Source organism: Lasioglossum baleicum, chromosome 6 (assembly GCF_051020765.1).
Source record: "Lasioglossum baleicum chromosome 6, iyLasBale1, whole genome shotgun sequence".
Lineage (NCBI taxonomy): Eukaryota > Metazoa > Arthropoda > Insecta > Hymenoptera > Halictidae > Lasioglossum > Lasioglossum baleicum.
The window spans coordinates 12,695,023-12,718,139 of NC_134934.1; the positions used below are offsets into that span (position 1 = coordinate 12,695,023).

The window sequence follows — 23,117 nt, forward strand, 5'->3', positions numbered from 1 at the left end:
TGTCCGTAAAAAAATGTCCAGCTTTGATCCTGCATAATCCCCATTCCTCCGGTCCAGCTGGGACTATGACAATGCCCTGAATCTTTCATTAGCAGAATTACAATGGGGAAGAAAAGTTCGCGTTGACAACAGCAACGACCCTGCCACTCGAGATCGTTGGAAGGAGCCGTTTCACCGTATAAGAGAGAGGTCACCGTTCACCGTCGAGAGGGCGATAAATCTTGTTTCCTTCCGTGTCGATGGGCAGACACCTTCGTGCACTCGAAAGAATGAGTTCATATCTTCGGGGGCAGAATCGAGTTCATATTAGCCCCATCTGCCTCCTCGGCGGAGGGCTTCTGCATGAACGAGCATGCACACAAGGACGACACGGCGACTGACAAAACGAGAAGGACCAGCGGATCGACGGACTCGCAAACGTAAATACATCCGGATTACGTTCGGCCAATTGATCACGAATCTGACGACGCTTGCCGCGCCTCTCATGTTTGCTACACATCGACGGACACACCGTGGAGCTTTTTCACGTACTGCCGAAAGTCGGAGAAATTATTTATAGTTACGAGAAATGTGGACGAACGAAGCCTGTTTTCTGGCGCGATGTACAAAGTGATTCGAGGCGGATGGAGTAGAACTTTGTTGCGTCAGGATTGTTAGTTGTGAGATTCTCTCTCTCTCTCTCTCTCTCTCTCTCTCTCTCTCTCTCTCTCATTGGATCTTTCTGGAACACGCCTTTCAACAGTGTCAACTGTGTAAAAGAAACATTGTACGCTGTTATGTGTCCACATATGTACAGTAGCGGACAAAAGTTTAAGACGGTCTATAAAAAAGACGATAACTATTTTAATATTGTACTATAGTTTCGAACTTTTTTGGGTAGCTAGAGCAATTAGTTTAGTACAGGATGTGAAAAGAAATTTTTTCAAAAATTGCAATTGATCGGAGTTGTTGAAAAAATACTAAAAGTTGCATTTTTAACTTTTCTATGTGGGCCGATATTGAAAATTTAAAAAGTACATTTTGTAGATCTGTGATTTCATCTAAATCGATTGATCCGGAAGAAAAACGACAGGCAAGGAAAATCGTGAAAAATTGCCATCTTTAAACGTTTGTAGCTCATTGCAACGTCGACCGATTTTGACGAAATTTTCAGAATATGTTTAATTGACACAGGTCTACAAAAATTATTTTTTAAATTTTCAATGTAGGCCTACATAAAAAAGTTGTGAAATGCAACTTTTAGTATCTTTTCTACAATTCCGATCTATTGCAATTTTTTCACAATATTCGTGTCCCAATATTTTTGTGACCGACTGTATGCTGGTAATTACTAGACTGTGGATGTTTATGCAATTTTTAATTTTTGTAGTTAATCTCTAAGCAAGTGAAATCAAATAGAATGTTATTGTCAGTGAAAACGTTTAAAGATGGTAAGAATTGTAGCTTTTCACGATTTTCGGCCTTTAATTGCAATAAACCGTGTAAATCTGCCATTTTTACCATCTTTAAACGTTCGTAGCTCATTGCAACGTCGACCGACTTTTACGAAATTTTCAGAATATGTTTAATTGACATAGATCTACAAAACGTATTTTTTATATTTTCAACAATTCCGATCAATTGCAATTTTTGAAAAAATTTCTTTTCACATCTTGTAGTAAACTAATTGCTCTAGCTCCCATAAAAAGTTCAAATCGTATAATTAACGATATTAAAATAGTTACCGTCTTTTTCACAGCGTATTAAACCTTTGTCCGCTACTTTATATCCATTACGCGAGGAAAAAGTATTGTTCCTCGAATAATATTATGAAGCGCGGTCGTCGCCCCATATCGACGTCACAGGACAAACAGCTGACCAACGACGACTGGCGCTCTAAGGCCAAATATGTAAAAAAAACCGCGGACACCCAAGCATCCGACCCAATACAACCGTTTTTTTTAAAGAACAGTCAGCGTTCTTACTCGACAGGGAGTAGTAATAAAGCATATCTTCATCTTACACGTTTTGTTGTCTCCTAGGGAAACCCTGCCAACTCTACACAAGGACGTGCATTTTGTCTGAAAAACTTGCAGTTATATGTATTTATGACAAAGATTAATGACGCACACAAAGAACAGATGAACCACCAGGCGGAAGAACGTGTACTGTTACATTATTCGGGAATAATTAAAATTATTCCGAGACGCGGAATACATACATATTTATTTGAACCCTGCTGTTTCCCGTCGATGCAGACAATTTTAATTTTGCATAAATATCCCCGCAGTCTAATGACAATCGTACATCAATCCGCAATATTAATTGACTCTAGAATGGAACAGACTGAAACAAAGATTAGAGAATTTAAAAAATGACGAGGCAATAGGTGGGCGTAAAAAGCGAGAGAAGAAGCGCATACATACATAAATACGAGAGGTGAGATGAAACATCGTAGTCGGCGAGTTAATGCAGCAATTAAACTAAATCCAGTGACTTCTAAAAGAGACAAGAGAAACACATTCAAACGAATACATGCGAGAGAAAAAAGGAATGATTGATGCTACAATATCAATTCAGTTTCTCGACCCGCATTTTTTGTCGCGAATAAAACGAGGACGGCGCGCAGCAATACGAATTAGCGATGTAGAAACATTAGTGTTTATTTAGAGGAGGTTACTCAACCCGATTTTTTATCGGCCGCAGAGACATAAATTTACATGAACCTTTAATAGAATAAATTTCGCCGCGGTGGAACAAGGTTCCGATCGCCTTTACGATCCATTACGAGTCGGACGATGGTTTCGATCGATGACGGCCGGCCGAGGAATTGGAGGATGGAGCGTTAGAGTGACGCAATTCTTACGATTCCCGATGCCAAGGTGTGTGTATCGTGTATCGTGCCGGGTCAACCGACACCATCATCATCGGCTATCTGGCTCGTAAAAAACGAGCGACAGTTAGAGAGAGAAGGAGCAAGAGAAAGAAAGAAAGGAAGGAAGAAAAGAGAAAAAGAACCGTAGGATCGGGTCGAACGTAGCGGACTTTCCCAGATTTGTAGCCGCTTCTTCTCCGGGCATTATCTCGATAAAATGAAATCGGTCGTTAAACGAGGAAGCGAGAGGAGCCGAGAGAGAAAGAGAAGAGACACGCCACCACAAAAAGCACCGGGCTTCGGGAGGATTCATAGGGTCACGAGGCTGGGTGGGGACTCGAAACGAAACGAAAAGCAAGGTGGTGGGCCTGGCGAGGACGGGGGCGAGAGGAGAAGGATTGAGAGCAGGAGGAGAAGAAGAAGCGTTTTACGTTCGAAACCAGTTTCTATGGTTTAATTTTTACGGGTGGACATCTTCTTTAATTTATGGCGCCGTCCAACCCCGTCCTTCCTGCCCTCCTACTCTGCTCTGCGGACGCCTTTCGACATTTTATTGGGTCGACCAGTTTCTCTAACTCGTCGGGATCTGCTCGGAAACGCCACTTCGGCTGGAAATTAGACGCGATCCAATCGACGGACTCACCTCTGCCCACCTTCCCCGGCTTCTAAATCGCGTCCCCCACTCGCAGTTAGCTTTGTCTAATTACTCTTGATTTCGCAAGGTCGAATACCGTTCCCAGCAGCCGCCAGTGGAAGCGACAAGATCGACGGTTCCGCGCCTCCGTCCGACTCGGTTTCCCCGCGCCGCGTGTTTATCGGATCTGTACGTTAATTGAACCAGCGAGCGGGTAATAGCTATCATTACCAGCGCTTACGTCTTCCAGGCCAGCAACTAAATTATATGGGTGAGCCACTACGCCTGGCCGATGCGCCACGTACTTCGGCGTACGCGTGCAGACTGTTGTCGGGACCAGGATTTATTTGTTCCTCGGGATTTGGACCAGAGATGCTCGGGGAAAATTTGGAAACAATATTGGGGCTGACAAGGTTGGAGTATATTGAGAGGCTTGATTGAAACATATGTGGGGACACAAACTAATAAATTCACGGCGAACTTGTTCGACACTATGTCACCGTGTAGTACGATACACGTGTAATGTAAATACACGACATCGACAAAATTAAAATACACGAATATCTGATACCAATAAACGTGCATTTACATCCAGTAACCAAAAATTCGTGCCTGGAAATCAATATTTATAAGTTTCAAGATACACACGAACCTTTCTATATTTACAAAAAGAATTCGGATTACGGAGGGTAATAAAATGGGGTCAACATACAATCGAATGAACGTCGGAGTCCGTCAAAGCAGTCGGTTGAATCTCCGCCCAAAAAAGGAGCAGAAAACAATAGGAAGGAAAGGTAAACAAAGGTTCCCATGCCCAGGGTCACCGCAAGAGGCGAATCCGAGGTTTCTCAGGGAAAATGGGCAGCAATCGGTGCGCAGCCGGCGATCGGCTCACAACGGGGGCTTCGCCGGTACAGAATCTATCTACAGATACACGAGGAACCGGGAGATAGCGCGGAGTGGAGGACCGAGAAGTCTGCCGGAGTAGGGGACGAATGGGTGGCACTTGTTTGGCCAGCGTTCTGGGACCGAGTGGCGTGCGATTGGTCGAGCGATCGGGCCCGATCAGGACGGATTGGCTGTCGAGTAGGAAGGCGTGCACCGATGGGAAGTACCAGGTGGCTCCCTGCCACACGGTGGAAAATCGGATCCCGTCGGTAAGCCGTGGCTCTCCTTAGGCGCCTTCGATGCAGTCGAACAGGTCGCAGCGATCGCGAAGCGCCAGTCCTCTCCCGTCCATCGACGTGGCCGCACCGTGACTCGTGGATGTTCGACAGAGACAGACAGACAGATAAATAGACATTTAGTCAGTCAGTTGAAGGCTGAGGAAAAATTTAGTCGGGGAACGAGGACGGCTCTGGCTGGAGAGAGAGAGACAGAGACCCGGAAAGATAGAAGGGGACAGTTACAGTGATTAAACCACTCGGGGGCACTCTTCGAATCTGCATTGAAGGGTACGGTGCACCAGTGTCCTTCGAGGGGTTGAGATACGCCCAGTCGAGACCGAGGTGAACGATATTCGCGGCTACGTTGACATTTCCGGGTATGCGTGAGGTCGTGGTGTACAACGCCACGTGACCACGCAACACAGGACTAATCTATTCGAACAGTGTGTGCCGGGGATCGAACGATTTCTTACGATCGAAGTTATTGCTCGCCGAGGTAGCAGCAACGTTTGGGTATGGTGTGTAACGTGTGACACTAGGACTTGGACGATCAGTTTGTTCCGGAGCAGAAGGTTGATATTAAGTTTATGGTGCGGACAGACAACGGTTGGCCAGTTTGATTTGGATATCGTCTGATTACGAAGGTGAGTGGACTAGTTTTATTATTAACCTCCCCGACGACCTTTCCTACGCGGGCGTCGATGTCTCTCGGTCGCTCGGGCTGCCGTCTCCTAACGTCAGCGCCACCGAATTGTTAAACGAACATCATTGACAGTGTCGTTGACCCCTCGGACCGACGTGCAGACTTCTTCGCGCGCGATTTCCTATGACGCAAGTGAAAGAAAGTGACGGAAATTCTGGTCACAATGCGCGGCAACGCACGTGAAAGGATCGAGGGGATGAAAAAGACCGGCTAATGATGGTTATAAAAACTAGAGAATAAATCACTCGCGTTCAGGCGGTAATCAACGGCGTTTCGTCAATCTTACAGCCCATTCACCGCTCCATTTATCCCTCGTAAATTAATGTCTACATCCGAAGTGGCCGCGTTTGCTCGCGATTATACTCGCGGCGTGAAATTGATAATGCGTCGTAATTGCGGCGCGGGCCCCGTGTGCCCATTAAAAATGCCCCACCGGCTAGTAAATTTCGATTGGAATATAATTACGCGGTCGTTGCACCGTTGTTGTCCGTGCCGGGAAAGTCCTTATCTCCGGGGAGCTGCGTCGAAATCTGTCACCTCGCATTCTTCGGCTCCGTCCGAGGCCATTAGTAATTCAAATGGTCTCGCGAGATCGACGTTTCCATTATACGATTAACACAGAATTAGCTTTTTACGCCGAAGTTCGACGCTTTCACGAATTCCTCCGGAGAAAAGACTCTTCGCGCGACAAAGAAGCGTTCGCGAGAACGTCGTCTCCCCGGCCAATATACGATCGGTGACCGCGTCTCGCATTGCCCGGTGTCACAGCAATTATAGTCGTCTTTTTGTGCGGATTCTCGAAAACAACTACGCGACCCTATACGAGTGGTGCGGTTGATCGTGGGGTCGGTCGCAAATGAAAACATTATCGTCACCCCTCGCGGCCGCCTGTTGCTATAATATTTGCCTACTGGTAGACAGTGCCGTAATTCGGGCCGCACAAAGGCCCGCACTTTTGTCGTCGCATAAAGGCGAGCAAGAGTCACGGAAGCCAGAGCATACACACGCACGTGTGCGACGTGGAAGGAGGGAGAGAGAGAGAAAAAGAGAGAGGGATAGCCGGGACGAAGCGTTACAATTATTATGCATAGCTGCCCGACCGGCTTCTCCCATGTCAAAATATATTTATTGCCCCCCACCTTTCACCCCGTCACCTCTCTCTTTTTTAGCCTGGTTGCGGTGTGTCAGCTACCATTGTTGCCCTTTCATACGGTTATTACCCACTTGTACGTCGTCGGAGGCCCCGAGGCCTTCGAGAAACGTGTCCACCCATCCCTTTCCGACGTGTAAAATGGTAGCAGACTCGCTCGTCCGCGCCGATTTCTCCGCCAGACACTCGAATAAATATTCCTCGTGGATCTGGCCCGATAGGCAATTTGGAAGATTACACGGTCTATCAACTAATTTTAGGAGAAAGTCGACGAAAATTCACGACGTCCGCGCACGGGCCAACCTCGAAAAGGATTACTTTGTTGGAGAAAGCGTGGACACGAAGAATAGCTTTAAATTAGCATCGATAAGAAGACGCTTCTCCTAGAGAATCGGCGGCCGTTTAATTAACCTTCATCCGAACTGCGAGTGCAGTTTCGAAACTCTCGTTTGTATCTGTCGAATAATCAACGGCTAGGAACCCTTCGTCCCCACTCGGTTTCTCTGGCGAGCCGTCCTGAAGAATCGTCGGTCCCGATTTGCATATTAACCCTCGCGGACCCCGGGCCCCGAGGACTCTGACTTAACGCCTTTTTGCTGTTTCACCCTTTGACGTGGGGCCCTAGGAATCGTAAAACTCCCGGCAAATACGCGTATTATCTCGGCTTTTACGATACCTGGCGGGAAACGGAAGCGTCGCGTCGTCGGTTGAGCGGTCCCCGCGATGGGGGCCTGTCGGGCCCATCGGGTCACGCTGGGTCGAGACCTGTTCCACGACCGAGTTCCAATCGATGTTCGCGAAAAACGGTGCTCGCGGAGACGCCAGGTTTTCCAGTCAAGCTTTATCTCGATGCAACGTCCTGCGAGACATGCTTTTAACGGTACACGGGCCCCCACGGACCCGTTACTTTTCTAATCTGAACCGATGCGAGTCGCATCGGGCCCCGATTAGTCGCGAAATACAAGGAACCACACTCCGACATGCTTCCTTCCGTTCGCGGTTTCCGGGGAAACGAGCTGCTTCGTGTCTTCGACATGCTTCGCCGATCGAACTTCTTTAGACAATCTTATCTCTCCTTTTAAGGAAATCGCTGCAACATTTGTTATTCAGAAATTACATTTTTCAGAATGATTTCGAATTGCTGGCAGCTGACTTTTATGAAATATCTAGTTCTTACAGGTTGCTTCATAAAAAACAAGCGTTTTCTTGTAATAATCTGATTAACAATGCAAAAAGATTCGAAGTCTATATCGTTGTTTTGTCATCAATTTGATTTTCCGTACAGTTAAATATTGTTTTGTTAGTCTCGAACATTTGGTTTCTAGCTTCCTCAGTATGTATCGTGTAGTGCAATGCAACTTGTTTTGTAGTCAATTGGCATTTGCAGTGTCCACGTCTTTCGTTGTTCCAGATAGTAGTCACTCCACTGATTTTGAAAATAACTCTTAGCATTTTATTGCAATCGGGAAGTACACGAGTTACATTTTTGTTCATCGAACACGCTCGTCCGTTTTACCAAGAATCGTCCGGATAAAAAGTATTCGTTACGCCGTCAGCATACCGCATGAGCAGCATGGCAATTATCATTCTACAAGAGAACATTCGCTTCATCTCGCTGCAAGAAACAAGGAATTAACGTCGCAAGAACTAGAATTTCCATATACTTGACCCCTCGCCTTATGATTTGTTTGGTAATCACGCTCGCGAGAGCTGCATTATTGTTAATAAATTTTCCGCCGGACAGAAATCACGTGTCCAATTTAGGTATAAATTTTCTGTGGAAATTTATATGATTCGCGCGCGCTCTCTCACAGTCTTACAAAGTTCGATCAACCAAGGGGTTGAAAAATCATAATTCAACTTCCTTCGATTTAAGACTAAATAATAATCGTCTAAAGAAATCAAAGAAACTTGAGATTTGCAATTATCGTACAATAGAGAAGGGGTCATGAGAGAGTCTGTTCCACAGAAAAAATGAGAGACGAGCCACTGGTTGGCAATTTTGACGCTGCTGGTCTTGCGAAGAGAGGGATTCGAAGGCGACAGGCCGGGGAACATATACGGCGGCTTAGGGATTCTTTTATCTCCGAATTCTCTCCAGCCGATTTGAATGAGAACATGAAACCGAGAGTCCGATTCGCTGGTCGATATCGCCGCGGGTTTACGATATTATAAATCTACGGTGGCGCATTTAATCGTCGTCTAAATGGAGATTAAATCGCGCGACGGCCGGTACGCCGCGAGCGAGCCGCGCCGGCGGAAAATAAGCGTACGCATAAAATCCGCTCGGCTCTCCTCGCGGGAACAACACGCGGGGCATAAATCCGCGCGGTGCGGCGCGACGGTCGGAACCGTCGACTTGTAAATCACCGGAAAGCGTAATTAAAGCGGAATTATCGGAACAGGGCAATTTATTCGTGCATAAAATACGACTGGGTATTTCCCAAATCCCGATATACCACGCGTCTACGGATCGTCGGAATACGTTCGCCGCGGAGAGTTACGATGTTAACCCTTGCCGCCCGTAAAAAGGCGTTTGAGAAACCCACTTTTTGCGAACGATGCGCTCGTAATACAGTGAATAGTTATTAGTGTTTTGCGACGGTGGACGCCGCAAACGAGGCCGCGACGCGTTCGCCACCTCGATCTAACCGATCGAGCAAAAACGCGCTTGTCGTTCTAGATTACGTGTAATTTATGACCGATGCTCGATATTGTCCGGTTTTATTTTTCGTGCCACCTCACCGCCGGGACAATAATAAAACTTTGTACCGGCGCGACTGCGTGTCGGAAACGTGGATTAGAGCGACGCGTTCCCTCGCAGTGTCTCGCAGACTCTCTCGGACTGAAGTGGACTAGATAAATCGAACGACACGCGCGTGGTTCTGTTGGCAGTTTTCAAAGTTCGGTGAACTACAAAATTCGTGGGTCTCTAACCGAATCTTTGATTTCTTCATCGGCAGTCACGGGAAGAGTATTTCTTCCCCTAAGTGTTCGCGGGCATAGCGAATCCCGCGGCGGATTCCCACAAGTGGCAAGGGTTGCCGTTGGTCGACCTCGATTAACTTGGAGTGGCTGAGGAAAATGGTGCGTGTAGAAGGGGGGAGGGGATCGTCACAGTTAAAAATTGGATCGGTCACGGGCCGAGGAGCCGAACAATGCCGAAGATCGGTTCGCCGGAGGACGATCGCGCGCGGGTCAGGTGATGCGCGTGTGTACGTGCGAGCGTGTGTGAAGGAGCGGCGAGAAACCTGGTTTGCCTTCGTGGGGCTAAACTGTCGCGATAAATGATCCTACGGAGGGTTATTAATTGTCTTTGACTCCCAACCGGGCGCTTTGTGGATCGCGAAAACATATTAACCGAAAAGGAGCTGCCGTCGTCTACCCCCGGGCGCATATGCCCCGTCGAATCGTCGGTGTTGCGAGATCGGTCCCGACCGTGACGCCCGACCATATTCTCGAGTGTCTGCCGTATACAACGATCTAGAGCATCATTTTTCAAGGTCTCGATCGACGCGCCGCGCCGCGCCTCGCTCAGCCATCATCCATCAAACCGATCGTTAAAAACGCATCCAGGCCCGATACAAATTGCGCGACCTGTATACCCAGCCGCGTTCTCGAAACGGCACTCCAGTTTCCCTTTCGAGCTTTCCCTAAATCTTTGCCTCTCACCCCTGCTCGACTCGTCCGCTTTTGCCGGGTTGACGACGACCCGCGGCGACTGGCAATGAGCGGGCGTCTCGGGTCCTCGGCGACAGAGACAGCCTCGCTGTCTCGCTTTTTAGACCCCATGGCGGGAAATGGATCACAAAGGAATTCGCAAGTAACCATGGCTGTCTAGCCGGGTCACCTTTTTACCGGTGTCCCCCGACGTCCTGCAATCCTCTTTTTATCTTGTTCCGAGGGACCATGCTCGAACGATTCACGCCGATTTTCTTCCTTCGGCCACTTTGGTCGAAAATATATTGGCTCCTATATTTCATTCTTCCGAATGGCGTGGACAATACAGTGCCTCCACGTTTTCTTCAAACGTAGAATGGCCAGTACTTTTCAACAAAAATTCAAATTAGTGCCAGAAGGTGTTAAAATGTTATCGATAGGAATTTAATAAAATTCGATTAGCCATTTCATCGATGAGGGCGCACAATGCCTGCCCATAAAGTTGTCAATCATAGATTGCAGAATATTCGCGCGCATCAATAGTACGCAGCGTTCGTAATTCCTATACCATTGATATCTCAAATATTATAGAAAAGTGAATGAAAAAAATCATCGGTAAACAGTTATATAGTCGTTGGTATAATGTTTACCATTTGCCTCGATGGTGAAATTGCCGAAGGATCTGTTCGCAGCCGAGTCAATATTTACGAAACAAGTCTGCCATGAAGATCCGCGAGGTTCTCGGATGGTCGACATTGACACCGTTTACCACCCTCAATCGAAGATTGCGTCGATTGCGTAGAACGATCATAAGATTATCATTCCATCGGAAAATAGCGGACCGGTTTCGTTCATGTCGGGCTGCTCGATAATTAATTACGGAGATGAACCGAGAAGGAGATGCGGTCACGCGCGGGGAATCGCGCGACAAACCGTGGGCAGTCCCTTCGTAGGACAAAAAGCTTCAAGACGAAAAACCGAGTGAGAGATAATCGTCCAATTAAACGGTTCGAATAATCTTTCGTCGATGGAGAGTTTCCGCCGCGAGCGAGCCAGTCGGTGCAAAACGAGTTCTCTGCCGCGCTTGGCGGCGATTCACGAGCGCGTTAACTGCAATTACTCGGTTGACAGGGCAAGTCCGGCAGCGATTGTTACAATTCCCCTGGACCCCCCGATCGCGTCTGGTCCCAACTCGATCTCTCGGCTTTGCTTCTCAGCGTTAGAGAAAGCGTTGCGCGATTTAATTAATTGGCGGTATATTAATTCGCGAATTTATGGCCGCATTAAGAATGACCGCTTGATTACCCGGCCGGGAACCCCGTGATATACGGTCGACGATTTTTCTCGCTAAGTTAATGAGTTAATGAATCTACTCGAAAGAGGGAGTCGATATATCACCGGTGTGTAACGCCGCGTCAAGGGAATTTCTTCGCACGAAAGTTAACCGACCACCGGTCGCGATCTTATCGTCGCGTAGTTACGCGCTCGGACTCGCGCGAGCGCGTTTTGCCTGTAACAGGGTTTAAAATATACGGACGATTACAACCGTTTATCGCCAATTAGAGAAAATGAACGGACCGCGAGGGCACCTCGTCCTGATTGTAATTGTGGGCCGCGCGCGCCAGCCTGCAACACGATCGCTCGCCGATCTCCGGATTATATTATTCCGGGGGTGTGGAAACTACCTGGAGATTCCTACGCGTAACTGGCTCTCTTAAAACCCACCTGATCTATACGAGTTCTTAACTTCTTTCCAGATTCTCGAGCGGGAACGTAAAAAGATTATTCTGTTATACTTTCTTTGGGCCAGTAGACTGGATTGATCACTCTTATGGTTTTATGGTTTGTGAACAGAAGTTCTCTCTCTCTCTCTCTCTCTCTCTCTCTCTCTCTCTCTCTACCTTCATTTTGTTGGTTTTTAGATTTTTAGATTTCTGCATTTCAAATTTACTAGCGTTCAAGTTTCAAACTTCTCGATTTCAAACTTCAAATATACTAAATGGTAGGTAGATTTCTAAAATTTCGAATCTTTCGAGATCACATGTTCGGAACTCAAAAATTCGAAGCTCCCGAATTCCCCAAAACTATGCTCTCAAATCCTGAATCTGGTACATCCGACTACATCGTCAACAGTGTGCCGAGTCGGTTTCTTTCTCACTGCTCTAGGCCTTTTTAACGCCTGTCCCACATTCTCCGGCAGGCCGGGTTCACAATGCGGTCCTATCTTCCCGAAATCTTCTTCGGACCTCGTCTGCGCACCCTACGATCTCGATCGTTCCTGCCCCCTCCATGTTAGAATCGGAAGGGTTCCTAAGAAGTCGCCGGTAGGAAAAGGGTTGCCGGGGTGCTGTAGTACAATGGCGGGGCAGCCGGTGAGGATCTCGGAAAAAAACGCTCATAAAGGGATAAACGTCAGACGGGACTCGAGTTTAATGGCGCGTAAAGTTCGACGTGCCCCTGGACCCGGTGAACACGCGCGCGCTAGGAAGGAGCGGGACGATGACAGGAGGGGCTACGGGGCCTTATGGTCCCCCATCAGCCGATCCTTGTCTGCCATGGTCGTTTTGGCTGGGCTGAGGCGTTGGAGCGGTGTAAGCCGATATTTGGAGCAGGTCGATCGACTTCATTAACGCGTCCCGTGGCAAATATTGACTCTGGAAACTGGGGTACGAGGTGCACGCGTGTACACGAGGCTGCCCTGTGCCCTCTCCGGTGTTGGTCTTTCTCTCTGTCTTGGCCCGCTATCCTCATGAGCCGATTATAGAGAGCCGAGAGCTCCGTTGTTCAGGCTTCACAGGCATTTTTTGCATATCAATGGAAGAGGTGCGCTAGCGCGGCTGCCGGTCTGGTAGTCGCCGCGTTATCTGATGCTTCGTGCCCCGTGATAAGCGTCTCGGTTGCGGTGAAACTGCAATGGCCGCCGCTCGAGAACCGTGTCTAAGACCGCTTGGGAACGGGAATTCGGTGCTTGGCTGGAATGTCCCGTGAAACGGGCTACCCGATCATCGGAAACGAGAAACGGTGGAATACACGTGATCTAACGAGGCGTACGTCGAGCCGAGACTCTTTACACGCTCCTCAATATTCGAGTCTCTCTCTCTCTCTCTCTCTCTATCGAGTCTGACGCGCGGTGGCTGCGCACGCCTTCTTAGTTTCATGAACGGATCGAATTCCTATCGTCGAATTGGAAACGCGACGAGCCCGTTGCCCGTAACACGAACCTCTCTATCCCCGGCCAGTTAAGGCGCATGAATATTCAGAAAGCGCTATTAATCACGGGGTGTTTCGTATCGAAATCCGATTACGGAAACCAGAATCGATTGTGAGCGTGTGTTCCTCGAAATAATTGATCGGTTGGGAGGGGGGGGGGCGAGACAGAGTGAGAGGGAGAGGGGGGAAAGGATATATATAAACGGCCACGAGTTAAAAGATTTCGATTAGCGGTGAAACCGCGGCGGAAATGGCGGCGGCGGCGGTAGCCGATTTCACGGATCGGAGGACAGTTTAGGGCAGAGAAATCGATCTCTCGCCGGCGATGCAGTCGATCCAGCCTTGGCCCGAATTAACCTTCGTGGGATAGCATCCGATATCAGTCTCCTTTAGCCGCACGTCTAACCCGATCCTTTGTAAAATCAATAGGCTCGGCTACTTAAATGGTACCGTTCGCTGGTTATAGTCACCGGTCGCGAGATCGGCTACGGCCCCGCGGATACGGTTACGAAGGTTGAATCGAAGCGCTCCGTGATTTACTGTTAATCGCGAGACCACTCTTAATCAACGTCGACCTGCGTGCCGCGCCGCTCGCCAGCCTGATCTCGAATATATGTATTCCACCGGTTCCGACTGTGTGCATCGATGGAAACAACGTCCCGATATTAGCTCCGCGCCCCGTTTTTACGCCGATTAACCTTTCGTACGCCCGCGTCCTTTCCGGCCCGCTTTGCACGCTTGCCAACGCGATCCAGAACCTCCCGCTCGATTCTCACGCGAACGAACCTTTGCTTTTAGGTGAATTTTCACGATTCCACACCGGTGTTCGACAATCCGAGCTCTGTTTTCGTAGACTGCACCCTCCAACATTTTTCTTAGCGATTCCCTGGGAAAGATAACCGTGCGAACATTTTTAACGTTGTTTCACTTGATTTCATTGTCATGTTCTAGAGGCTGTTAAGGTTGTGGTGATCACAGTCGTGAATTATTAATACTGAGAGTCGGTTTTAATTATTTAGTAAATTTTATCTTGAACAATAGCAACCAAGAAGTCTATAAATTGCGCTCAAAAGGACAAAAACAAAAAGGTGGATTGAAAAATATGAGTCTGCAGAAGTTTACGCATTTATACATTGTTCTATAATATAAAATTCAAGAAAGTCAAAATTCTAACATGAACACCCCGAAATTTCGTCTAAGAACAAACGAGGATTATGTTATACACAGTAGAGCATAATGCAGCGAGTAGCATCGAAGTCTCCAGCGTAGTGTTTAGAAGCGAACGAAAGGCAAAATGGCTCGAGAATCTGTAGAAAAGACAACCGTGTCATTGTACGAAGGTTGGTCGAAAGGGAGTAAGATGGACGTGAAAGAAGGAGAGTAGATACCTGTTGTCCGGTTCTTCGGAGGGAAAAGAGGATAACCTGGCCTCATAAGCAAGCGGAATGGAGAAAGAGCGGGCGTCAAACAACTGGGTCGAGAAAAAACTCGGAAACCTTAACGAACTTGCGGCTCCACTGGTCTTTCGTCTTTGTTCCTCTTGTGTGGTTCTCTTGTTCCTCTGTCCTCGTCGTGGCCGGTTAATACGACAGGCCACTGGCGTCAGATCGTTTCCTTTTCAAGAACAATCGCGAGGGAACGATTAGAAGGGCTCCGCGTTCAATCGCGACATAATTATACTCGCTTTAAATTCTCATTAAGGCGTTAATGGCGCCTTAACACGAGCACCTATGCGGTGGCTGACACCCTCGCGCGGTACATTGAACTCCGTATTTAACGGCATTCATCGGAAACGGAGTTACAAGGCAGCATTTTAAATCGAGATTTGAAAGCAATAGAAACTGGAGCGAGCGTGAATCGTTTCGAGAGAATGAAATTATTCATTAGTACCAGCTGCGCGTTCGTTGTGCAGCGATGATACATATGTTTAGACGAAGGAAGTTGCATTTATCAGAGATCTCGCCTGAGTAAATTATGCGCGACAGTAATCGGTTAGAACGACGTTTGACCAGGTGTCTTCCGCTTTGATCGTCTTTGTTCGATGAATTTATTAGATTATAAAAAACAGCTTAATTCTTATCCTTGTTCCGCTACGCTTTTTGTACGTTTCAAAGTTTACATTTATTTCGTTTTTCTCGTTCAAGTCTAATTACTAGACAGCGGATTTTATGCACCTATGGAAAAAATGAGTAGGTGTAAATTAAAATGGTGAAAACATTAGTAGAATTTAAAACTACTTTTATATTGTTTTCAACCTATTAAACATATTTTGAAAGAAAATAAATTCCTAATGCACTCCTCTTTGTTACAATGCAGATAGAAAATTTGTATTTTGCATAAAGATCCGCTGTCTACTAATTGCAATCGTTACCATTATAAACGATTTTATCGTTTCACAAGGATCTCCAAGCTGTCAGCCGTATAATTAATTAATTCCTACGGCTCACTCGAGTTTTCAGACGACCCGTTTTATCAGATCATCGATGGTCCAATTTGATTCCCGTTTACCGGAGAAAAGCCGTTTCCCCGACACCGGCCTGCGTCAGATGGTGGTTTTTCCGTAGATAGCGTTGATTTACGATTCCCTTGTTCGAGTGGGACCCTAGAACAGAGAAAGACACTTCGCCGCGTCCGGAAAGGGCCTAATGGTCTGTCGATCCTTCGGCGGTGCGACATTAATTTATTAATTGGCTACGGGTGAAAAAAAGGGAAACGCGTCGCAGCCTGGACAAATCTGTTCCCGAAGTTAACGATCGAGACAAGAGTCGGATACGGCGTCGAGAAACGAACGGAATCGATCGGGTTGCGATGCTCTCGGATGCCTGAAGCATTACTACACGCCAGTGAACCGTGTCAGGGGCGATACCGGCCGTAAAAAAAAGACGAGGAATAATTTTTCAAGCTCTCTCATTCCTGGTAATCCAAATAGCATTCGAACATCCGTAAGATATTGTGGGAGGAATAAAAATCGAAGCGAACACCGGGAAACCGGTTCGTCACTCCCTCTCCACGTCGCTCCACCCGCGCCGAGAGACCGCTCCGTCTCCTTTATCTTTCCAAGGATGAGCCGGACTAAACTGACGCATCCACTATCCGTCTCGGATAACATAATTTCTATAATTGCAGATGAACCAACAGTGCAAGGTCTGCGGCGAGCCGGCGGCTGGATTTCATTTCGGAGCGTTCACGTGCGAGGGCTGCAAGGTAAGGAATCCGTTTAATCGTCCCTTGGATACGTAGTACTTGACCCCTTTAACCGCTGCGTTTTTTGGCGGCGGCTGCAGATGTGTGTGTGAGTGTGTGTGCGTGAGGAGGACAAGGAAAGAGAGCGTTTCGTCCTGAACCTGCTAGAGGACTCGTCAATAAGGCTATCCAGCAGACTGGGATATCTGGAATGTTCCAAAAATGGTGTATTGGAACGGGCTGATTCCTAAGACCATATAAAATAACTTTTTCCTTTGTGAAAATGTTCTCCGCGGTTTTGTCAAGGTACAATAGTGTTGGGCACCCTGTATAGGGATCGTTGAAAGATCGGGTAACATTATTAAAGATAAAGAAGTTCCAGTCATTGTATCCTCGAAGAAAATAATATTACACAGAGTTAACACTAGAACTACCGGATGAGTCAAAATGACTTGCTCCTGATTTGTTCTCTTGAAACATTAAAATTATAAATACGTTTTGCTGAGAAATTTGTTTAGTGAACTTCTCTATTCAAATACATATTTAAACAAAACTGGTACGAAATCAAAATAAATGCAAGTTTGTCATTATTATAAGGCAATGCATGCCAACTGCGTTTAGTGCTCGGTAGTTCTAGTGTTAAGGAAACTGGGTACTTAACAATTTCATGTTCAATAATAATTACTAGTAGAACACATTTCCTAAGAATTAAATCTGCAGCAACGATGACTTCAGCAAGATCTGCAACGTTTTCCGCGTACGGCGTTCTTCAACAAGAAAATCGTTTTCGTGTTTGACAGGATACTCCGTTCCGCATTGCAACACGCGTCAACTACAAGATAGTGTCGCCAGACTTGTTCGCGTAAATCATGTATCAACGAATTAATTAAGGCCGTGTGTTGCGCGTGTAGTTCCCTTTCCCGCGACGCTGCTTCACACGCGTTGAAATCATTGGCCGAAAGTCGGAGCGATCGCGATCCACGCGCGAGAGCTCGTCGCCGTCTGAAACGAATCCGCGTTGTCTGCTCCGGTTTAAAGGAAAGAGAGAGGGTTAATAAGCCGTGACGAATCGCGAACAGAAACGACCGGCACGTACAATCGATGAAGAAGGCGAGGAAGTCCGGTCTTGATGGACTGACGAGCGGAGCGTGCAAAGGAAAAAAGCTCGCCCGATGCGAATCCGTAAGTGGATGGAAAAATCGAGCGAGACGAATCGATTGTCTCGGATCGTCCTCCTGCAGGGATGGATTCGTTGCCGATGGAGTTGAAAATCCGGAGAAACCTGACTTCGACGTTCCATCTTTAATGCGGGATACATTAACAGACAATTTATAACAATTCATCAGCTCTTCTTCGCTTCGAATTATTGAGTATTATCAACGGAGATCGTATATGAAAATTATAGAGTCCATTAAATAAATTCACACTCTCACACACCTGAACAAATTCTGCTTCGAGTTAATTCACGTAATCAGCTATAGTTCTCTAAATTTTGAACAGAACAACTCATCAAAACTTCGAGCATTACTATTCCGGAACATGCGGAGCTAATAATTTTCGTTAAATAAATTCGCATAGTTCGCGCATCGAAAACGCCTATTCGCGTATAAGATAGGCGTCCGACCGGGAAGTCTGGCATTTGTAGCGTTACGATCTGAAATTATGGCCCATATCTTGGCTCGCACAATGTTTCCCAAGACGTAGAGGCTCCAACGTGCCCTGGGGAACCGTCCTTTCATCTTCGACGTCGATTCGTAACGTCCGTAGCGATCGGGTACTCGCGGGGACAGCAAAGCGGGGACCGCGCTTTCATCGCGATGTCCTTCGCCGGTTCGCCGGTCGCGGGATCGATCGATAAGGACGCAAATAATATTCAATCGGCGGGCTTTCCGTGGGGCGCACGCGAGCTCTTGGCGAACGCGTATACAACTCGGGCCCGACAGGACGATCCCCGAGTCTCGTTAGGCCGCGTTTAGTTGGCCGAAGGGTGTTGACCCTTGCTCTCGTCTCTCGTCCCACTAATGTGGTACACCGTGGAATATCGGTACCGCATACTAAGTGACCCATCCGATAGTAATTGGACCTCATTAAGGCAACAACGGGGCCCACGGGGCTGTCTCTGTTCTGCCGGGTGCGTTTATTCCTTCGTTCGTTCGTTCGGTTTCCCGGAGAGACCGAGCCGCCAGATAACGCGTTTTAGGTAAATTAGACTCTCTCTTTGTGGACTAGGATCGGCTACGGGGAAAATACGGCCGCGGGTCTACGCCATACAGATTTATGTCCGTATATCTGCGCTGCCTTCGAAGGCATCCTCCTCCGAGACCGGATTTTCTAGCGTTCTCTATAGCCCGGCGTCTTTTCCCGTTGTTGCCCCACTATTCTGAGTACCTTGGCGATAAGGGACAGTGCTCATGAGTTTATTAAGGTCGAGGGGAGACTGAATGTCGGTTTAAACCGGATGATTTGTAACGGAGTTCCTCCGAACGCAAGGAGCGGTGAAAGTGTTCAAAACTTCTTCGAAAGTGGTCTGAACGTTTTCGGAACCGTACGAGAGATCTTTGCCGTCTGTTTCTCATCCATTGGTGGTTACTAAACATTTGAATATATCGAAAGGACATTGCAAGATTTCTCATGCTTTAGAATGTATAAGTACCGTAATACATTTGTAGCTTCTAGAAGCTTTTTTTCATAACACGAGTCTACTTCCAGTAAAGTAGAAATCCGTATATACAGTTGTCAAGCGCGTTCGTTTTCATCGTAACAAAAAGTTCATTATAATTACCTGTTGGTTACATAAGGATCACCCTCGTTCACGGAGCTAATGCCTGTCCGAGCGGTCCTCCCGATAAGGTGTTCCGTTGAAGAAGCCGAGGAGCGAGGCGGTTTTTCGAGGCGTTCGTCAAGGATCTGTGCTGGTGCGTGTCGGTGTGGGATGAAAGATCGGTCGCCGGGTCGACTGCCTTTAATTCTCACCTCTGGACTTTCGTGCGGCTCTCGATATCAAGACCCGATGCGATGGCGCCGTTATATATCCCGCGATAACATCGAAACGCCGTGAGAGCAACGTACCGGGCTCTCTCGGGGCCTCGCGAGCACATAGTTACGCCGCGGAGCGACGTGTACACGGGCACGGAGATGATAATATTAATTCCCGTGGCTGACCGTATCGTCTTTCATCCGATCCCGTCGCGTCGCGGCGATCCGCGATCATTAATTAAACATTCAATTCGTATGAGAAATTTTGCGTTGCGCTCCGCACCGGTCCGCACTGTTTCAGCTCGCCAGGCGTGCTGCTGCTTGATCGATGCAGGATCAGGGGCGGGAAAAAGGTCCCGGGAACATCTCGACAGAACTATTCGCCGCTTCGGATCTCGCTAACGGTTCGCCGTTCTCGCAAAAATTCCCGGCAGAACGTTCGCTCGACCGTGCGATGATGTAATTGGACGCGCGAGCGAACGGGCGCGTTTCTGTCCCGATGATCGAGAGAGATCGGGCCAGGGGAAAAAGGATCGTGTTCGGAAAGTGAGAAGAATGCTAGGAGTTATGATACCAGTCGAAAGAATCCCGTGTAAGCGGTTCCTTCGGTTTTACTGCGACTCGATTCGGACCTCGGACCGGAGAGACTCCATTCTCACGGCGCGCCTCGCCGTTCGAAGATGGTCCGACGCGCAGTAGACGTTCGGGAAATATTCGAAATAATTCAACGGGCCCGTGCATTACGGGAGCGGGCTGAGAGGCCGGGGACACTCATTAGCATACTAACGACTGCCTTGAATTCCCCGCGTAACATTGAGGAGGAGCCATCCCGCTCTGATCTCCCCACCCTTCTCTGTCCTTTCTGTCCCCCTTTGTCGTTCGAGCCTCATCCCATTTCTGGCGACACCGCGTTCCTTCGAAACCTGTCTTCAATCTCGACTCGATTGACAATCCCGGGAATTCGCGAAATGCTAAACGCTGTTTTCCGTTGAAAATCCGGGATCGTGAAGTCTTACTTTGCGTCGGTGTCAGTCTTCGGCGATCTTCATTTGACGTGGCCGAGTAATTCTATTCTGAAAAACCCACGGGCAAAAATTTTTCTTCATTCATATTCACAGATAACCGTATCGCTGATATTTGAAGCAACTACGGGTAACTTTTAACCAGCATTCTGGCGATTTAAACCCCGGTCCTCGAAAGGTTAATCAACATTTCGGGCGCAGCCATGCGCGCAGGCTCTTTTTGCAAACTAGTTCCCGGGGTCCAAAAATAGAAGTCTAACACTAGCACGTAGGAATCCAGGCCTCCACCCTCTTTTACGATTCTTCCTCTAGCAGCGCTTGGATTCCAGCGGCCGCTAGGTGGCAAAATGAGCGAAAAAAAGGCGGGAACGGTCGCTCGAAGGCCGATCGAAGAGATCCAGCGTTGGATCCTGCTGCGCCTGACGTATGAATATTAACGTGACCCGAGCTGCTGCCCCCTTCTCCGTTGCACCAATTTGCAAGGCTCGACGCGCTCGTTATGCGAACTGGTCTTAAAAGGAACAAGGGGGAGCGAAGATTTCGTGGATTCGCGGCGCGTTGCGATGCAAATGGCACCGTCGAGGACCATTGTCTTCCGCGAGGCGATTATGCGCGACCGACATCGCGAACATTTTTCGGGGACCAGCATGATTCACAGGGCGAGTTATTCATCACGCGACAATGATGTCGAATGGATCGGGGACACGGTGGTGAAGAAAGAAAGCAACCCAGGGCTCGATTTTCGCGCCTTTCGACCCGGTCTTGTCGAGTTGTTTCGCGAAGAACAGCCTCAGCCTGGAATCCGGGCTACTTCCGGCGGGAGAATCTGAAAAGGCACTTAGCCCCGATGGAAGTGTCGGGTTTTCCGGTCCGGTGCCGTTGCATCAGGAGCTAGAAGTGCAGCTCCGAGCTTGTCGGAAATGGTGGAGCGCACGTGCCGGAAAAGTTGGAACACGTTCGCTTAGAAACAATTGGCTTTGTTCGCGATAGGAGCTGCTAACACTGTTTCCTCCGATAAGACGCCGATTTTCTGGTCGAACTGGGCGCAGGAAAGCGTGACGATAAACAATGTACGTGATAATTGTGCTCGTTCTGTGAGGCGCGTCATTTTGACTTTTATTGGTCGACGTTATTGAGAGAAGATCCAGTTCTCGAGTGTATTTAAAAAAAACAGACCTGGATGCTCTAGCATCCTGGAATAAATGAGGACGCACGAAGATCCTCGGTGAACTAACGAAATATGAGAGGAACGAGTGAAATAAAATAATTTTGAAAAATAGAGGCGCGGAAAATATTTCCATAAGAGACAGTTGGAATTTTTGAAGCTATGAGTATTTGGTCGACCAGAATGGAACTTCCTCGAGGAAGATAGAAGTACGCAGATGTAATCGGCCATTTTGCGATGGCAGTAGCGCTGACTCTCGTCGATCGTTACGTCAGAAATGGGAAGCCGCGGAATATCGATGTAGATTACCGGAGCACTTTATGCAACGCAGCGAGCCACGCGCGTCCGTGCAACAAGAACACTTATACCGTCGAGCTGGATAGAGGTGCACTCGCGAGACGCACAATGCCACGGGACCACGGCGAAAGAACGGCGAGGAAGAAAGAGAAAGAGAGAGGAACGGGGACGGACAGACGCACGAAGACCGTTTTAGAGAAACCGTTTAGGCCGATTTCCACAAACGGCCGGACGATTTCGCGAGCGTCGATTACCGTTTCCCGTCACGATCGACAGATTAGTCGACCGGTTCGTTTTTTGCCGCGGCGCTTTATTGGCTTCGCTGGGAGTGTCCAGTCCGACTCGCGGCAGAATATATCGACTACGGAGTCCCTTAGACAGAACTGTCACGTCCCGTATTTTATACGAGCCACCGCACCGCACCAAGAGCACGCGCGCACGGCCAGCACAGCACAGCATGGCGTGGAATCGGTCTGCTTTCGTTACGCTAGCGAACTCGTCGCAAATCGTAACGATTCCGCGAGCAACATACGCGAGAGGCAACGGCGCGGTTACGCAAAACCTGGAACGCAGGCGACTTTCGACGAACCGCGGCGAACTCATTGCAATTGTATCGTCGACGACTGCGGAGCGGTTTGCGAAACCGCCAGTGGCCTCGCGGACGGACGTAAATGAATTGCCGGCGACGACGCGTCTCTAACGTCCAGCGTTTTCGAAAACTTTGACCCGAGCTACCCGAGTACGGTTAAATTTACATCGGTTTAATCACTAAATTGAAACTGTCAGCCTGATGAAGCCATCACGACGGATTGGAATCATTGTTAGAGATAATTTTATTTTTCCGATCTTACTACGCGATCCTCGTTATTAGTCTGGAATCCGGTATTCTTGCTCGGTTTCTTAAACACACTGAAAGTTCGGAATTCTTGGCTGACATTGGCTGTCTATCACGATCTGAAATCGCCGGACTCGCCATAATAGCGCTTTCCTGATCTTGTTGCGTGGAACGTAGACACATTATTAGTCTGCGATTTGAAATTCTCAACTGAGTTCTTGAATATGTTGCAATTCTGGAACTGTTCTCTGATATCGCCTGT

The 23,117-nt window shown here is 48.0% G+C and overlaps 1 protein-coding gene across 1 annotated transcript in view; it reads left to right on the forward strand.

Annotated features, from left to right (window-relative positions):
- The first annotated feature begins 4,633 nt into the window (after nt 1-4,633).
- Nucleotides 4,634-23,117, forward strand: part of LOC143209401 (uncharacterized) — a 42,216-nt gene continuing 23,732 nt past the window's right edge. The window contains exons 1-2 of the mRNA XM_076424980.1: nt 4,634-5,298; nt 16,504-16,581. Coding sequence (XP_076281095.1) covers nt 16,504-16,581 — 78 coding nt within the window. The 5' untranslated portion in view covers nt 4,634-5,298. The remainder of the gene's footprint in view (nt 5,299-16,503; nt 16,582-23,117) is intronic.